The sequence below is a fragment of the Lactuca saligna genome, chromosome 9 (genome assembly GCF_052625555.1).
Source record: "Lactuca saligna cultivar CGN05327 chromosome 9, ASM5262555v1, whole genome shotgun sequence".
Classification (NCBI taxonomy): Eukaryota; Viridiplantae; Streptophyta; class Magnoliopsida; order Asterales; family Asteraceae; genus Lactuca; species Lactuca saligna.
The window spans coordinates 48,668,710-48,684,395 of NC_136425.1; the positions used below are offsets into that span (position 1 = coordinate 48,668,710).

The 15,686-nt window shown below is 34.6% G+C and overlaps 3 protein-coding genes, 1 long non-coding RNA gene and 1 other non-coding gene across 16 annotated transcripts; 4 read left to right on the forward strand and 1 right to left on the reverse strand.

Moving 5' to 3' along the window:
* Window positions 1-2,022: 2,022 nt before the first annotated feature.
* On the forward strand, window positions 2,023-3,854 carry LOC145018021 (uncharacterized). Of its 3 annotated transcripts, none has more exons than XR_013666788.1 (3): window positions 2,023-3,017; window positions 3,494-3,563; window positions 3,837-3,854. It is a non-coding gene; the product is annotated as an uncharacterized LOC145018021 (long non-coding RNA). The 3 variants fall into 3 exon arrangements; XR_013666787.1 differs by lacking the exon at window positions 3,837-3,854 and adding an exon at window positions 3,646-3,666; XR_013666789.1 differs by lacking the exon at window positions 3,837-3,854 and adding an exon at window positions 3,646-3,705 and having other exon boundaries at window positions 2,941-3,070.
* Window positions 3,855-3,934: 80 nt separating this feature from the next.
* On the forward strand, window positions 3,935-7,397 carry LOC145018019 (protein unc-13 homolog). 9 transcript variants are annotated; one of them, XM_078975959.1, is made up of 13 exons: window positions 3,935-4,180; window positions 4,296-4,388; window positions 4,477-4,548; window positions 4,648-4,765; window positions 4,839-5,023; window positions 5,156-5,237; window positions 5,344-5,436; window positions 5,538-5,647; window positions 5,722-5,799; window positions 5,872-5,946; window positions 6,381-6,467; window positions 6,808-6,994; window positions 7,092-7,397. In XM_078975959.1, the coding sequence occupies exons 5-12, from the start codon at window positions 4,946-4,948 to the stop codon at window positions 6,973-6,975; spliced, it is 771 nt and encodes a 256-aa protein (XP_078832085.1). In that variant the 5' UTR covers window positions 3,935-4,180; window positions 4,296-4,388; window positions 4,477-4,548; window positions 4,648-4,765; window positions 4,839-4,945; the 3' UTR covers window positions 6,976-6,994; window positions 7,092-7,397. The 9 variants fall into 9 exon arrangements, 6 of the variants coding, with proteins under 6 accessions (XP_078832085.1, XP_078832084.1, XP_078832086.1 ...); XM_078975958.1 differs by having other exon boundaries at window positions 4,313-4,388; XM_078975960.1 differs by having other exon boundaries at window positions 4,313-4,388; window positions 6,826-6,994.
* A 2,934-nt stretch (window positions 7,398-10,331) lies between these two features.
* On the forward strand, window positions 10,332-12,605 carry LOC145015210 (Photosystem II reaction center PsbP family protein). Of its 2 annotated transcripts, none has more exons than XM_078973655.1 (11): window positions 10,332-10,473; window positions 10,569-10,635; window positions 10,804-10,916; window positions 11,028-11,093; window positions 11,179-11,259; window positions 11,366-11,448; window positions 11,527-11,602; window positions 11,721-11,839; window positions 11,937-11,981; window positions 12,191-12,267; window positions 12,360-12,605. In XM_078973655.1, exons 1-10 carry the CDS (start codon window positions 10,392-10,394, stop codon window positions 12,215-12,217), a joined length of 759 nt encoding a protein of 252 aa, XP_078829781.1. In that variant the 5' UTR covers window positions 10,332-10,391; the 3' UTR covers window positions 12,218-12,267; window positions 12,360-12,605. The 2 variants fall into 2 exon arrangements, with proteins under 2 accessions (XP_078829781.1, XP_078829782.1); XM_078973656.1 differs by having other exon boundaries at window positions 11,037-11,093.
* On the reverse strand, window positions 12,385-15,087 carry SWI3B (switch subunit 3). The gene is made up of 6 exons (XM_078973654.1): window positions 14,720-15,087; window positions 13,772-14,241; window positions 13,333-13,686; window positions 13,082-13,220; window positions 12,870-12,997; window positions 12,385-12,774 (listed from the first exon to the last, which is right to left on the reverse strand). The coding sequence occupies exons 1-6, from the start codon at window positions 14,991-14,993 to the stop codon at window positions 12,586-12,588; spliced, it is 1,554 nt and encodes a 517-aa protein (XP_078829780.1). The 5' UTR covers window positions 14,994-15,087; the 3' UTR covers window positions 12,385-12,585.
* A 227-nt stretch (window positions 15,088-15,314) lies between these two features.
* LOC145018989 (U6 spliceosomal RNA) lies at window positions 15,315-15,417 on the forward strand. Its single transcript, XR_013667310.1, has one exon. It is a non-coding gene; the product is annotated as a U6 spliceosomal RNA (small nuclear RNA).
* The last annotated feature ends 269 nt before the right edge of the window (window positions 15,418-15,686 follow it).

Sequence of the window (15,686 nt, forward strand, 5' to 3'; positions counted from 1 at the left end):
ATATGGTGGTTGTCGAGGCCAACAAAATAAATACTCTAAATATTACACACTAAAATAGTGTATACTAGTAAAGGGATCGTATCCACAGGGATTGGTTCAATTTGTTACTTCTATGATAATCTTGATGTAAAAACACTTGTAAAACTAAAATAAAATAAAATTTGGGGGATTTTGATATTTTAAGATGTTTAAAATAAAACTAGAGTTACATTAACATTTAAAAACACAATTCAACAAAAGAAAATTTTGATTTAAAATCAATAAGATAAAGATGGTTAACTTTGGACTTTCATTACTTGAGCATTTGGTTAAACAATCATGAGAATACCAAGGTGCAATACTTGTGTTTGTAATCTAACTTGGCTATATCAATTTATAAGCATAACTTGCCTCAACTCTTGTTTTGTATTAAAATGACTAGAGAAGCTCATAGCACATTTCCTAAATCAAAGTCACAAAACTAATGAAACATGTAATTTTGTGAAAATCAATTAGCATTAGGTTTTAAGAGTCACCAAATCCAAAGAGTAATCTATTGCTTTCATTACCACTATGGAGAAAATATTTTCTTAGTCTAAATGAAATGAAAACAAACATTTAAACTAATTGTTGCTTGTTAAATTGAAGACCCATTACTTAGCCAAGAATTTAACCAACAAAAATAACATTCACATATCAATATTCATGACTAGAGATATATAAACATGAAGGAAGTTTTTATAGAAAATATAATCATAGATATTCAACACAAGTTCATAGAGTTCTTCAAAATAACCAAAACATTCAATCAATTACATCCAAGTCAACCAAATATGAGTCTAGCCAAGCATGGCCAAAATAAAGGAAATACAAGAAAGTTTAGTGATACCAAACATTGTTCAAGATGCAAGTTGGAAGAAAAATTGCTCCAACCTTCTAAATATTCCAATCTTCTAGAGAGCAAAAGTGTTGTTCTTCCATGTGTTAGACGCCAAACATGCCTCAAATCTCCAGTAAAAGTGTTCAAAAATAGGATCCAAAAGTCCCCCAAAAGCATTCCACCAACCTTCCCAAAATATAGTCAAAAAGTCAAAAATCCGGATTCTCCGCAGTGCGATCTATGCGGACCATTTGTAAATCCACGCGAACCGTGTGGATTCTGGGCCATTTGGCCCATTTGATTGGCCTTATAGTTTTTGCTCCTTTATTTCTTGGTCCAACCCCCATGTAAAGGTTCTTGATAGCCCAATTGTGTCTTATTGACTCTCCCAAGATGGGTCATTGATTCCTTGATCTTTTATAGCTCAAAATTCTCTTCACATCATCATCATTCTTCATCTAAAAGTAATCCCACTTGCTCCTTTATGTTGACAACATGCCCAATCACACCACTTCAAGTCCACAAGCAAACCGTAAGCCTCCAAAAGTCCCACACTCCTTTCATACCTCCAATGAAAAATAGTCTTCGATAAATCCTGCAAATAAGCTCAAAAGACTGGAAAAGCACCTGATAAAGGAGAAAAATAACAAAAAGAGAAAATATGCATGAAGATTAACTAAAATGAGATGGAATGCGCTAAAATAAACTATAAAAAGAAGTAAATAAAATGAAACTATCAGTATAGATGAAGACCACAAACTTTTCTAGACAGTCCAGTGGAACGCTAGCAAGCTCGCAACCTGTAGGTGTTTGTGAACGATGTGTTCACCGGTGTACTCCATCCCCCTCATGGTTTCCTTACGAACATTTATTGCTGAGAAACCCCCTTAGTAGTATTGTCCATCCCGATGATCACTACAAGAAAAAGACCCTTTTACGACGCGCAAACCACGACGCTCATTGATCTATGTTACGCAAAAGAGATCGACATTAAAAAAATGTCATCTCTTCAAAAAATTTAAGGATTTAGGTCACCCATTATTGCGTGCCCTTAATTTAGTGTTATATAAAAAATAAAAAAAACACGGAGGCGGAAATGAACGCGCGTTCGTTTAGTAGATAGGCGGAAATGAAATCCCCAAAATTTTGAAAACCCTCCTTGTTTTCTACCTTTTTTATATCTTTCATCTTCAAAATCGATTCTCTCCTCTCCCTCCTCTCCAATCCGCTTCTCCCCTACTCCTGACCTTACTTGTTAATCGTCTCATCGGATCTCTGCTCTAATGTCTCTCTGAAGATCAAGAAATTTCAAGCCCTAGTCTCCCTCTGAGGTAGAGACGAAAAGAGAAAGAAACATGAAGAATGCACCTATCGTTGTTACGACTTATGATGCTTCTCAAAGCTTCTCAAAGCTTTTGATAAGAACACTGGCTCAGTTGCTTCTCAAAGCTTTTTATAAGCACCCCGTCGGCTTTGCATACCGGAAATCGACCCACATCCTTAAATTAGGGTTTTTTTTCATCCTTCAAATTACGACCCACATCCTCCATAGATCGATCCTTATTGCTTCATTTCTCACAAGAAATTGAACACTTTACATTCACAGGGCAACAAAATCAACTATTTCTGGAACTTGGGTTTCGGTTCCAATTGAAATTGAAGGGTTTCTGGTCACCATGATCAAAGGGTTAGGGTCTCGTTTGTCAATGAATGCTCACAGGGCCACGGAAGCTAGGGTTTTTGGGCAAAGCTAGAATCGATCTTGTCTCGTTCCTTCGGAATCACGAAGACGCTGATTGCCATGGAGTTCACGCGGACTATGGTTCAGAGAGTTATAAATTAATTTATCTTCAAATCCTGTTTGGAGAACTTCTAGTTTACACTAATGAGCGATGTGGAATAGATTGCATATCTGCTTTGGTAGTTTCCTTCTAAAATTGATGTTGTTCAAGTATTCTATAAACATTATATATGATTATTAATAAAATCATTTACTCCAAAATCATTATATATGTTGTTTACCTGTTTGATCCGTTTGTTCTTATTTCTCAGGAGGATTAAAAAATTGTCCGATATTTATGGCTACTTGCAAAGTCCGGACAAGTAGTTTCTCAAAGAACTTTTCAGCTGCACCTACCTCTTCTGTCCCTGGTCTCAAGTATGGACCAAATGGAACAATCTTTCTTTCATCCAACATACCGGATCTTGATAGTAATCCCAATACCCCCTTTTTATATTTTATTAAAGCATCTAAACAAGTATGACAACAATTTCCTAATGGATGAATTGTTTCTGTAATATCTAGAGATTTTAGGTGGGGGATTCCATTTAGGAAGTCTGATAATGATCATGGAAGACACTGAAGCACCTCATCATATGCTTTTGTTAAGGACTTTCATGTCTCAAGGACTAGTACACAACCAACCTGTTCTTTATGCAAGCCCAGTCAAAAACCCTAGAGCCTTTCTTGGAACCTTGCCAAATACTTTAGTCCCCAAAGATGACAAATCTCGTAACACTGATGCAGAACATGTACTACTTTACTTTTTCCCATTTTGCCCTTAGGAACATGCATCTTTCTCTTCACAACTACAACTGTATTAATGTAAATTTTGCCTTTTTATGAGCTTGTAGAAGGATTTGCGGATTGCTTGGCAATATAAGAAGTACCTTGGGGAAAATAAGCAACATAACGAGGAGCGAGGTAATTTTGTATCTTTTTATCCATTGTGGGGATTTTTAGTATAAAAAGTAAACATCTTTTGTGTTGTGATAATGTGATGCAGATGGGAAACCGTGTGGAGTGTTTTAGCCTTTTAGATTGTTTAAATCTTGTTGGATTCCGTGATAGTTGTTCAAAGTTCATATCTCAATTTCCAAAGTACTGATGTTATTATTAGTAGTGGATTGATCTTATTAAGCTTAAAAGTGGTCTTCTTCATTGACTCTTACACCTAATTTTCATAATTCTAATCAGGTATGATGGAAATATCACAAGTGCAGGAAGAATTGCTATCCAATCATTTTGAAGCATGTAGTGTTCAAGGGATATCAAATAGGCGGTGCAATCTGTGATGGAGCTACAGGGGCGACTGCCAAAACGCTTAAATTACCTCGTGAAGATGAGTTCTGGAGTAGGAGAATTAGTGCCTGTGCAATCTGTGATGGAGCTTCACCAATTTTTAAGGGTGAAGTTCTTGTTGTTGTTGGAGGAGGTGATACAGGAACTAAGGAAGCAATATATTTGACTAAATATGCAAGACATGTACATTTACTTGTACGCAGGGATCAATTAAAGGCCTCACGAGCTATGCAGGACAGGTTAGAAAAAATATGTATTTCTCTTCTCTTAATTGGAAACAAAAAGTAAATACAAATTTAAAACTGGATTAAAAATGGAAAATTTTGTACCAATTAAGAGGATATTATTACCTAGATTGAATCCATATCCAGAACACTGGTGTTGCGTTGGGTCAATTCACAACTAAGCAGAATTTTGGGTTGGGTTGAGCGAGCTATTCAATAGGAGGTAACTAATTGAATTGGTTTTCTTGCCACTAATGATTTTCTGTTTTTTTTTTTCTTGGTTAATTATGTTTTTTATTTTAATATTTCAGAAATGGGAACCCGTTTCGATGCAGCAACGACATGGGAGTTCGATTGTTGAAGTCTATCGCATTATAGAAGAGGTTCTTATTTCTTTGATCTTTATTATATCTACTCTTAAGCATCCATTTCCATTCACTATAATACATTAATAACATACCTTTGTTTTTATCTTCTTTCAGACTGTTGACCAATTTTTTGCTCTAAAGATTCCTATGAGATCTGGAGAAATGAACAGCCTGTTCCGAGGCATTGATAATGCACTTCAAGTATATTCAAAGCATGTTGTTGACAACTTGGGTATGCATATTTAATCTAGAAAAGATTCTTCCTTTTATGTGATTCATAATAGTGAATTTGAATGAACATGCAGCTAACAAGGAAGGCATAGTTCCTCTTGTGCCAATTCTAACAAGATACAGGAGTGAAATTGGATTCTAAGCTTTTGTGAAGAAAGAGTTGAATGATTCATCTTCAAGGATGCCTGATATGAGAAAGTCTAGAGACATCAATGTTATGACTACATCAACACTATGTGTGCAGTTAAACACCCTTTATGTCAGTTCATGTTTCCTTTCCCCCATCAAGTGTTGTCTCCATAAATGATGTTAAAAAAATATAAGTATTTGAGATTTATAATAAGTTAGGACTTAAGAAGCTGACTGAATCTTTTATCATTTTCTACAATAGTATGGCATTAGTCATCTTAACAAGCTGGAAGATAGCATTTGGGAACGCTGGATAAGGAAGCAGAAGCAAGGGAAATCCAATAGTACGTGTAGTCTAGAGTGAACGTTATTTTACTTCAAAATTATTATTATGTTTATACCATCTAAAAATGAAATATTCATAATCATATCTAAGGATGTATTTCACAGAGAGGTCTACAGATGACAACTTGAGAAAAGAAAGCTTTGATGGAAGTAGGAAAGATATTAATGCAGCCATTGACCGGATTTGTGAGTTCACACGTGAGAACATTTTTCAAAATCTGTCATACCATGGTCAGGTATTAGTTATATCCAAGATCTGAGTTTAACTTTCTTCCATGATAATTTTTAACATTTTACAGGAACTAAGCTAATTTTCTGGGATCTAAGGGAGCCATTCATTGAAAACCTATATAGACCTAGTGTTTCAGAGTCCAGGTTGGAAACAACACTCATTGAGCCTCTTGATGTGGTATGTCTATCATCTAATAAAAACTTTTTTTTAAATCATTATTAGATAATAATAAATGTTTAATGTGTTTACAGGAACCAAATCAACTATGTGATATCATTGTGGAGCCACTAAGAGATCGAATTGTAACAAGTCTTCTTCAGGCATCACTGGTGTGTCTCATTTCTATTTCTTCAGATGTTTCATGGTCCCTTTATTTATAAAAGTTTTTTGTTTTTTTGTAGGATGGATTATTTAGAGTGCTATTAGATGGAGGTCCATTGCGATTGTTCACGCCTTCTGATGCTAAATTCTTAGAAGTATAAAGTACTATTAGATAAATGAAGTTTTAGAAATATTTGAGAAAATTCAATGCAAGTTTGGGTAAATGGAAAGAAAATAAACGAGTGCTAATTTCTAAAAAAGTTGGGATTTAATGTGGTAAGTTGTACTTTAGGAGTTGTTATAGATGCAGTAGCAAATCTTTGTGATGAGGTTGCTCATGGATGTGATAGACCAGCACCATCTTCAGACTTCAATTGATTGTTGAAATTGGATTTTTCTAATTTTACTCATTTGAGTGGTGTTACTGTTAGTGGGTTAACATACCTAGGTTGTATGTATTTTATATATCATCTTGAAGGGGAAACTTATAAGAATATTATTTAGTCCAAAGAAGGGTTGTGATTAATATAACCAAAATGGGAAGGGGATCATGTTTTAACTTAAAGTTATCATGAATTTTGATTGATAGGTATGGACAAAGCTTCAACAGGTTGGTGATGAAATAGTGACACTTGCAAACACTCTTTCTGATAAATCCCGGGCTCACTATGAACAGGTACTCATATCACAATTCACTGACTATACAAGTTTTCTATGGCTACATTTGTCACTGGCCCACACATTTATTTGAATTTGATTGACACAAAATTGCAACATTTGTCAGAACCAAACACAAACACACTGTACACAAAATTGCAACATTTTTCAGGTGCAGTCTTGCAAGTTTCTACCCTTAGTATACCAAATTGCTTCAAGGTTGGGTAGCTAAAAAGATAGCCTACATGTATATATATATATATATATATATATATATATATATATATATATATATATATATATATATATATATATATATATATATATAAGTAATACATTTTTATTAGAGTAAATTACAGGGACCTAATAGTTTTCAGGTTAGAACATTGGAGTTCACAGGTGTTCACAGGTGGATTAAGGTATCAATTTATATTAAGGCTAATTTAATTTATTATTTAAAAAACAAACATCAATTTATTTGCTTTGCTCTTATTGCCCCTGACCGGGCTCAATACGGATTCCCATAACAACATCGTCAAAGATAAGGTCAGGATTTAAATCTTATTATATTATACCCCACATTTTCCCAAATTACCCCTTCCTCTACAATGTTTTTTTTGTTTCTGTGTATTTTGTGCATCAGGTAAAGTTGATGGAAGAAAGGAATATGAAGCCACTTGATTTAAATCTTGTAGCATTATCAGTAAGATGCGGTAAAGACTTGGAGTTGAATTTGGCTAAGTCATTATTGTGTGAGATGGGCCAATGTACAAATGCTTATCCATATAATCAGCTGTTTGGAGCATTAGTCTTAAAGAATTATGAAAAGCAAGATGCAACTTTACTTAGTTGGAATTTGATGTACATAGTAGATTAGATGCAAATTTATATATTGTAAGAAATAGAATTGTATGACATTAAATTTATGAAATGGATTTTATTTTTTGTATATGGTATTTTATTTTCTATTATGAAACATTAAATACAAATTTAATTTGAAAATAAGTAAATCTATAAATAATTTTTTTTTTAAACATTTCAAAATATGATACGAAAAACTGTGTGTCATCTTCATTTATGACATGGCCTTTCTTGATAGGGGATTTCTTGATACGCATTGCGTGTCATTAACACATGCGTCGTAAGGTTACGACACGCGAATGCGTGTCGTTTTCCTTTATGACAAGGCCTTCCTTGATAAGCATTGCGTGTCGTAAACGCGCGTCGTAAATGCGCATCGTCTATAGACGAGTCGTAAATGCGCATCGTCTATAGACGACGCGCAAAAGCACGCCGTCTCTCTTTATGACAGGGCCTTCCTTGACGCGCATTTGCGCGTCGTCTGAGCCTTTTACGACGCGCAATGAGCATCGTAAAAGGCTGTTTTTCTAGTAGTGGATGATCCTTAGGCTAGGTCACTTATGATAGGTGTTTTAGGGACGTAAAGTGAGGATAACAGGAATGGGTAATTGGGTTGATTGATGTGATAAAACTAATAAAATATTTATTGTGGGTTGAAAACCCTATGTGCTCACCAGACTCCCAAGCATGACCCATTTAGTTTCTTATATTACTGGTAGTGGCACAAGAGCATAGTTGGATGACTTGATGAGGGATTATGGAATATAAGCCAGTAGATATAAATAAATGTTGTAAGGCTTATAATGTTCAGTTTATGCTTTTGATATGTATCGAACATGACATCCCGATGTTTTAATATAATGGAATATATTTCTTCGGAAATGATTTCATATATCTTTATCATATTTTCTTTTGGGAACAAATTCCGCAACACTTTTCTTTAAAATGTTACTCTTATTTTCAAACAAAGCATAAACAAATCGGTTTTTTCTGGCCGTGAAAATGGGGATGTCACAACGCAGGTATACTCAATATTGTTTTAAATAAAAGTAATTTTTCTACTTCTGTTTTAGACGGTGACGGATCTTTAATGCCTATCACTATTGTTAGCCATACTGCCATTCCATACCTAAATCCTTATCACACTCTTCACCATAAAAACATTTTAATTACCCCACAAATTATTAAAACTCTTATTTTTGTTCTAGTAAGGTCTATTAGATCTCAGCAACAATCCAATCATGAGCTCGATTCCTATGAAGGCAGGCTGCAAATCCTAACTTTGATTTCTCCTAGCAGAAACTAATTCGATGAGAATTCTTTATGTCAGCAAACCACTACTCACTAGCAGCATGGTCCTTCTTCCCGAAGAACTTTGGGGGTACGCAACCCCTGAAATCTTGACGAGAGAGATTCTGCACCCCAATCAGACCAGCCATAATCTATGCACGATAATCCTTAAGACACTCATCCAGTAGCTCCATGATCCCCTCCTTCATGGTACCAAACATCACAAGATTCACATCCAAAATACCTCAAGTGATCTCAGATGAAATGAACTCGCAAATCCTTTCATTAATAGGCTCAGCACCAGAGCCTGAACATGAACTAGAACCAGAATATACTCCATGAGTGCTCATTACCATACTGAAAAGAAACCATATAATGATCAGAACATACCCAAAGAATCATCATTTTACATGCTTCTTAGAATTTTCGCGATTTTCCTAAATTTGAGTACGGATCCTGTGCTTTTAGTAGTGCAGACCCAATACTATCTTCTACACCTATCCATACTTTCCTCAATAATCATCTCAGATCCTCTAAGTCACCTTCTCAAACTGATACTCCTTATACCCGCTAAACAGCGCGCCACTCGCACTAAAGCACTTCTTAGGCTCTCTCAGGATCCTCCAGTGGGAGTGGGTTTAAGACCCTCTGAGTTTGAACTCCGGCAGCAACAAGCAGCGGTCAAAACCTCTCCCTTATCTCTGAAATCGTCTTTAAAAGACGCTAATCGTCTCTAAAATGATTTTTAGAAACAAGTCTATGAAAAATGATTTCTACCTCCACCACCATTTCCAGACTGTCGTCGTCACCATTATCGGACCATCAGTGACACCGATCCCCTCTTCTTTGTCCATCTTTATCACAGATATGCTCAGAGCTATCTGTAACCCCATCCTCATCATCACTACATCGACTACAATCAAACTCCATCAACCGTCGGCTACCTCCCACCCTCAATTTTTATGGTTTTGTTTTGTTTTCAGAAATGGTTTGAAGAATAATGATTTCATATTCAATTATGGGTTTTCTAGTGCCGAAACGATTTTATATTCATGAGTGTGGGTGTTTATTTTGTAAAACAAACCTAAAAAATGGAGTGTCTTGATTGTGTTATCTTGAGTTATGAACGGGTGTAAGGGGGGGGGGGGGAGAGAGAGAGAGAGAGAGAGAGAGAGAGAGAGAGAGAGAGAGAGAGAGAGAGAGAGAGAGAGAGAGACCTAAAAAATGGAGTGTCTTGACTGTGTTATCTTGAGCTATGAACGAGTGTAAGGAGAGAGAGAGAGACCCTTTTTATTTTTTAATTATTAAAATAAATAAATGAATATTAGATTTAAAAAGAAATGAAAAAAATTGGAAAATAAATACCCCAAAGATATTACAGTCATTTCACTATTTAGAGGGACAAAAAATACAACGAAACTAACTCAAAAGAACCACTAATCCAAAAAAATCAAGGTTTTGATTAAAACCCCAAAAGTGCATACCACAAGGACATTTTTGCAATTTTGTCAAAAATTAAAGAAAAATATATTTAAATATTCTTTTGGTATAAAAAAATAAAATGAAAAACAAAGTAAAGTTAAAAATTAAACCATTGAATAAAAAAATAAAGTAAAGTCCATTAGTTGTTCTTGTAACTCCAAAGTTAAAAAAAAAAAAAAAAAAAAAAAAAAAAAAAAAAAAAAAAAAAGGTAGAATTGCCTTTTGGAAACATCTATAACTACTTGGATAAAAGACAATATCCAATAGGAGAAGAGTTTAGCGGATTAGTGGTCATTCAATCTCATCAGCCATGGCGCTTCTTTCCTCTCTACATTCTCAGTCCCTTCGTCCTCACATTACTCCCTCTTCAGCTGTTTTCTCTCACCCTACAAGTCTGTTTACACAAACTCTCAACTTCATATTTTTGCACAATTTCTTGTTATCTGTGTGTTATAATCCCGCAGGTTTTTACCTTTGATTTCTTCAGGATTCAAGAAATCCCATGATCAAAATACTGTTTTTTGCAAAACCAATCAACAAGATCAAGATTTACGGTAATTTCAGTCATTAGGCAATTGGCTCAACATGATGTAAATCCACAAAATCAAAATGTTAATCGATCCAAACGAACTATGTTTAATCGCATGCTACCTTCATTTGTGCACTTTCTCTTCTTTTTCTAATAGTGTTTCAATTATTGTTCTTGGGTCGTTCGAAACCAGCCTAACTATCGAAGAACAATCTCTAAAAGTTCAAAGAAGAGATCTTTTGTTACACACTGTATTCGGCGCTTTGTCTATACCTGCTATGGTTCCATTTGCATATGCAGAGGAAGGTAATGAATTCCCATTGAATATCCAATACATTTATCATATCAAAATTCATGAATACATGATTTTAAAATCATTAATTTATCATGGGAAATGTTTATATACGCTTCTGCTAGTTGTGCCAGAGGGTTTCCAAATTTACTCCGATGACGTGAACAAATTCAAGATAACGATTCCTCAAGGTGAGCATTGATTCTATTCTTTATTGGAAATTGAAGGAAAAATTAAGAGGGTAAATTTGTAAAAAAAAATATTTTGAACTTGTAGATTGGCAAATAGGAGGAGGAGAAGGCAATGGATTCAAGTCTGTTACTGCATTCTACCCTTCAGAAGCTTCAAATTCAAATGGTATTTCTACATATAACATGTAATTTATTTCATTATTATTATTTTAATCATTGTTTTCAAAATTAGTTTAGTAGTTAATTTTTAAGTTTCACTATGTTTATCTCAGTGAGTGTAGTGATCACTGGGCTTGGTGCTGATTTTACCAAGTTGGAATCTTTTGGCAAGGTCGATGCTTTTGCAGAGAACTTGGTATACTCATAATCTTAAATTTTATGAGTTTTTTGTTGATAAAAATAAATAAAAATAAAAGAAAGTAATAAATAATAGGTTAGCGGATTGGACAGAAGTTGGCAGAAACCCCCTGGTGTTTCAGCTAAACTCATCGACAGCAAAGCCACTAAAGGTATATACCCTTTCCATATTACTTGATAAATGAAATGATGTTTTATTTATTTATTTATTTAATTTTGGGTATTTTCTTACATCTGAAAATCTTTGATGTGTATTCCAAAATTGGAAAGGAATGTATTACATAGAATACACACTTACGAATCCAGGGGAAAGTGCAAGACATTTGATTTCTGTTCTTGGAATTGCGAATAATGGTTGGTATAATAGATTGTATACTCTCACTGGACAGGTTTGTGAAGCACTTATGATGATGACAAATGATTATTTATTATTATTTTTTTAATTATAATGGAAATCTGAACACCATGGTTTTATATTTCTTGTAGTATATTGATGATGAATCAGAGAAATACCGTTCAAAGATTGAAAAGGTATGATGAATTGATTTATATCTGTTGACTTTTTGTGGCTCTGTTGACTCAGTTTAAAATGTTGATTTTGACTGATCTTGATGATGATACATGAGAACAAATAGAACCTTCTACATGCATATATGAAAAATGAAAATGTTAATCTAATTTAGATCTTGTTGAATGATTAAAAAAATTTTGTGACTTTTGATTTTCATGTTCGCTTTCAGGCAGTTGCATCATTCAAATTAGTTTGATTTGTGTTGTTACAAAGCAAAATCAAAACAACTGTAGTTACACAAGCCAGGTGTGTTGCTTTGCAATTTCCCTGACTTTGTCTATTAAGTCATTTTTTTCTGTATTAATTAAAAAAACACTCATGTGTGTCATATGTTGCAGGAACTCAACAGTTCAAGTTGTGACATGATAAGAAGAATAAATTTCATATTCTGAGTTTTGTGAACAATTCAGCTACACAAATTTCTTCAATCTCAAATTATGTTGTGCATTGCATCTACACTAATTGAAGCCCATGGCTTGATTCATAAACCCTAATCACAAAATGGTGATGGAAATATAGAGGATAACAAGATCAAGAAACTATTGTACAAACTACAAAGAAAAATCAAGATAATTCGGTTTTAACTTTTTGTTCCATATTTTCATTCCTATTTGTTCCATCATTTTTGTGAAACAAAATCGATAGCTGATCAGCAAACAGAAGATTCTGCATTTGTTGGAGTTGTTGCCATTCTTTCTCCATTTGTAATTCAAACTCCTCAAAACGAATAATCTTATCATGAATATCCTTAGCCTATAATAAAAACCCATAAACAAGAAATCATTTTAAACCTAAAAACTGAAAGTAAAAAGTCTTTGAATTTTTATTTCAAATAAAAAAAAAAATACCTGAACTTCAGCAATATCAGAAATTGTTTTTACCAAATCCTGTTCTTCCTTCTCCAGCTGTAATTTTGCCTCAAGATATTTTCCTTCCAATGAATTTTTGTTGCTCTTACCATTTGTTGTTACAGAATCTTTACCAAAAAGAAAACAATTATGATTCAGAGAGAATTTGGAAAAAGAAAAGCTGATTTATAGTGCTAAAATATATATACTACCTTGATCTTTTGCATCATCAGCAGATGATTCAAGAATTTCTTTACTAGTTTCATAGTTGACTTCGGTCAAAGCCTTTACAGCTGCAGAAGCAGCTGCTTCTGCAACCTCTACTCCCGTTAATGTTGCAAGGAAAGCTGCCTAAAAAAATTGAAGTCCAAAAAAGTCAAATTAAAATTGTGAACACTAAATTAAAGGGGTTTTCAGTATGTTTAAGAATTAAGATAAATAGATTTAACTTAAAAATCTTTACCTGAGCTAGGATAGGGTTACTAGCATCATCAAATGGTGTAGGGCGCATCTTTTTTTTGGGATTAGGTTCATCATCAAAATGTTCTTCAGGCTCAATTGAATCAGGGGGACCCACATATTGTTCTCCAAAAGGAAGCTTAATAAAACGATCTACACATTCTTTTTCACTTCTACCAACAACATGTTCAGATACCTTCTTCCAATCATCACCATAATGCATAACAGCTTCTAGAAGGTGCAAAGTTTCTTTCTCACTCCAATCTGTCTTCACCTCTTCACTAATCTCCACTCTTTTAAAATCTGCGGTGTTAACTCCAGCTCGAACATAACACCTTGCACAAAATGTTGTATCTTTCTGTAAAACAAAAAGAAAGTGGTAGAAATGTAAAATGCTTTATTAAAAGAATCATTCATAATGTGATTAAGGATTCAGGTTATACCTTAATGTTGGAAAAACATGCAATGGTGCAAAGGGAATTGCAACTACTGCAAAATTTCTTCTTTGGAGCACTGGAATCAGGAACGGAATTGGTGGTTCCGGTTCCGGGATCGGTGTTTTGCTGTGAAGAAGTGGAAACGTTTTTACTCTCTTTATCTTCCCATTTCAATTGAGCTTTTGTGATAGGTGAACCAAAGTAATTGATTAAACCCCATGTTTCCAAGAAATCAAAAACCTTTCTTACGGACCCCACGTCTCCTATAATGGTCTTTCGGGCTTCTGTGAATGTGATTTTTGGCATAGGGTTTTCTTTAGATGGAGGGGTTTCTTTCATACTGTCTCTAAACTTTTTGATTATTGCATTTCTGTAGTATTTATAAACTTTTGGGGTTTTAGAGGGTGATTTCCCATCAAAAAATTCTGGGAGCATTCTAGTCTCACATTCATGAATGTTGTTCCAAGAGAACCACCCTAAACAAAGAGTAGAAGTTAATAAGATGATGAAATCAATTACACCCATATAGAAAATCTCATGAAGAAGACAATAAAGTGAGCAGTTTTTAGCAAGTTAATTGGAATTTCAAATGAAGTGTACCCAAAACTAATTCCCTTTATAAAGAAGATTAGCAGTTTGATTTTGGAAGTCGAAATTAACTTGTTTGAAATCACGGGTCAAAATGCATATGCTTTTTCTATAATGGAGGAAGTGATAAATGACTTTTACTAAAAACTAACTGATAGAAAGAACCCTAATATTTGGGGGGTAACAACCCTAGCAACATCTCAATGTTGGTAATTTAAACTTTATCGAGCTTTCCAGTTATCGAACCTAAATAAATAAGCACCACAAAAAGACTACAGCTTGAAACCCTAGATTTTATTGCTAGCAATCTTATTGTAATCACTACAGAAGCGATTGAAAAGAGAGTGAATCGTGTCGTGGGCTTACTGGAATAACTAGGGACGTGGATGACATCGGAGTCAGGTACGGAGTAAGGTTCACGCGGCCGTGAATTGACGGTGGCGGGAGTGGTTGTTTGCTTGGAATCGGTGGTGGGAATGGGAGGAGCGGAGGTGGGGTTGGGAGGAGTAACGGGATTTGGGGATGAATCGAGAGGTTGAAGCTTTTGATTTTCAGGTGTGGGGGTAGCTTCGGATGTGGGTTTGGGTGGTTGAGCTTGCGACTTCAATGGCGTTTCACCACCGCCGGAGCTTGTCGCCATTAGTATTCGAACGCCGATGCACAGGGGAGAAGGGGAGAGCGAGAGATGTGTTAACGGTTGAAAACGGGTAGTTCGATAATTACTGTTAGATATTTGATCTTGCCGTTAATTATTAGCTCATCGGTATTTTACCAAAGGAAATTCGAGTCTTTTGTCTCGAAATATATCTTTTTACAAGGAAAACGCTAGGGTAGGAAAAACATTTTTTTTTTTAAAAAAAAAAAAAACATTTTTGGGTTATTGATTTTAGGGGCAATCAAATTACTCCGGATGTATATACTCAGTTACTCTTCTATGTGATGAAGCTCTCTATCTATAGTCGTTCATTCGGGAACATCCGATAAAACTGGAACGATACAGAGAAGATTAGCATGATCATTGTGCAAGGATGACACACACAAATCGAGAAATGATCCAATTTTTTTAAACCCTTCATCGTCTTCTCTGAAACCCTAATTCGCTTTTCAAATGTTAATAGAGTTCAATTGCAATTCTTATGTGGTAAGATTGGTCTTCTTGTTAATATCTTCAACCATTTGTGACAAGTAAGGGTGATCTTTCTTTCTATAAACTCTCCTTAAGTTTTTTACTTTTTCTGTCATTAAGTTTCATGCTTTATAAACTTCCGTTTATGTGTTGTATATAGTCTGGATGTGATTGTTTATGTGTTGATATTTTATTCATTTTGCAACT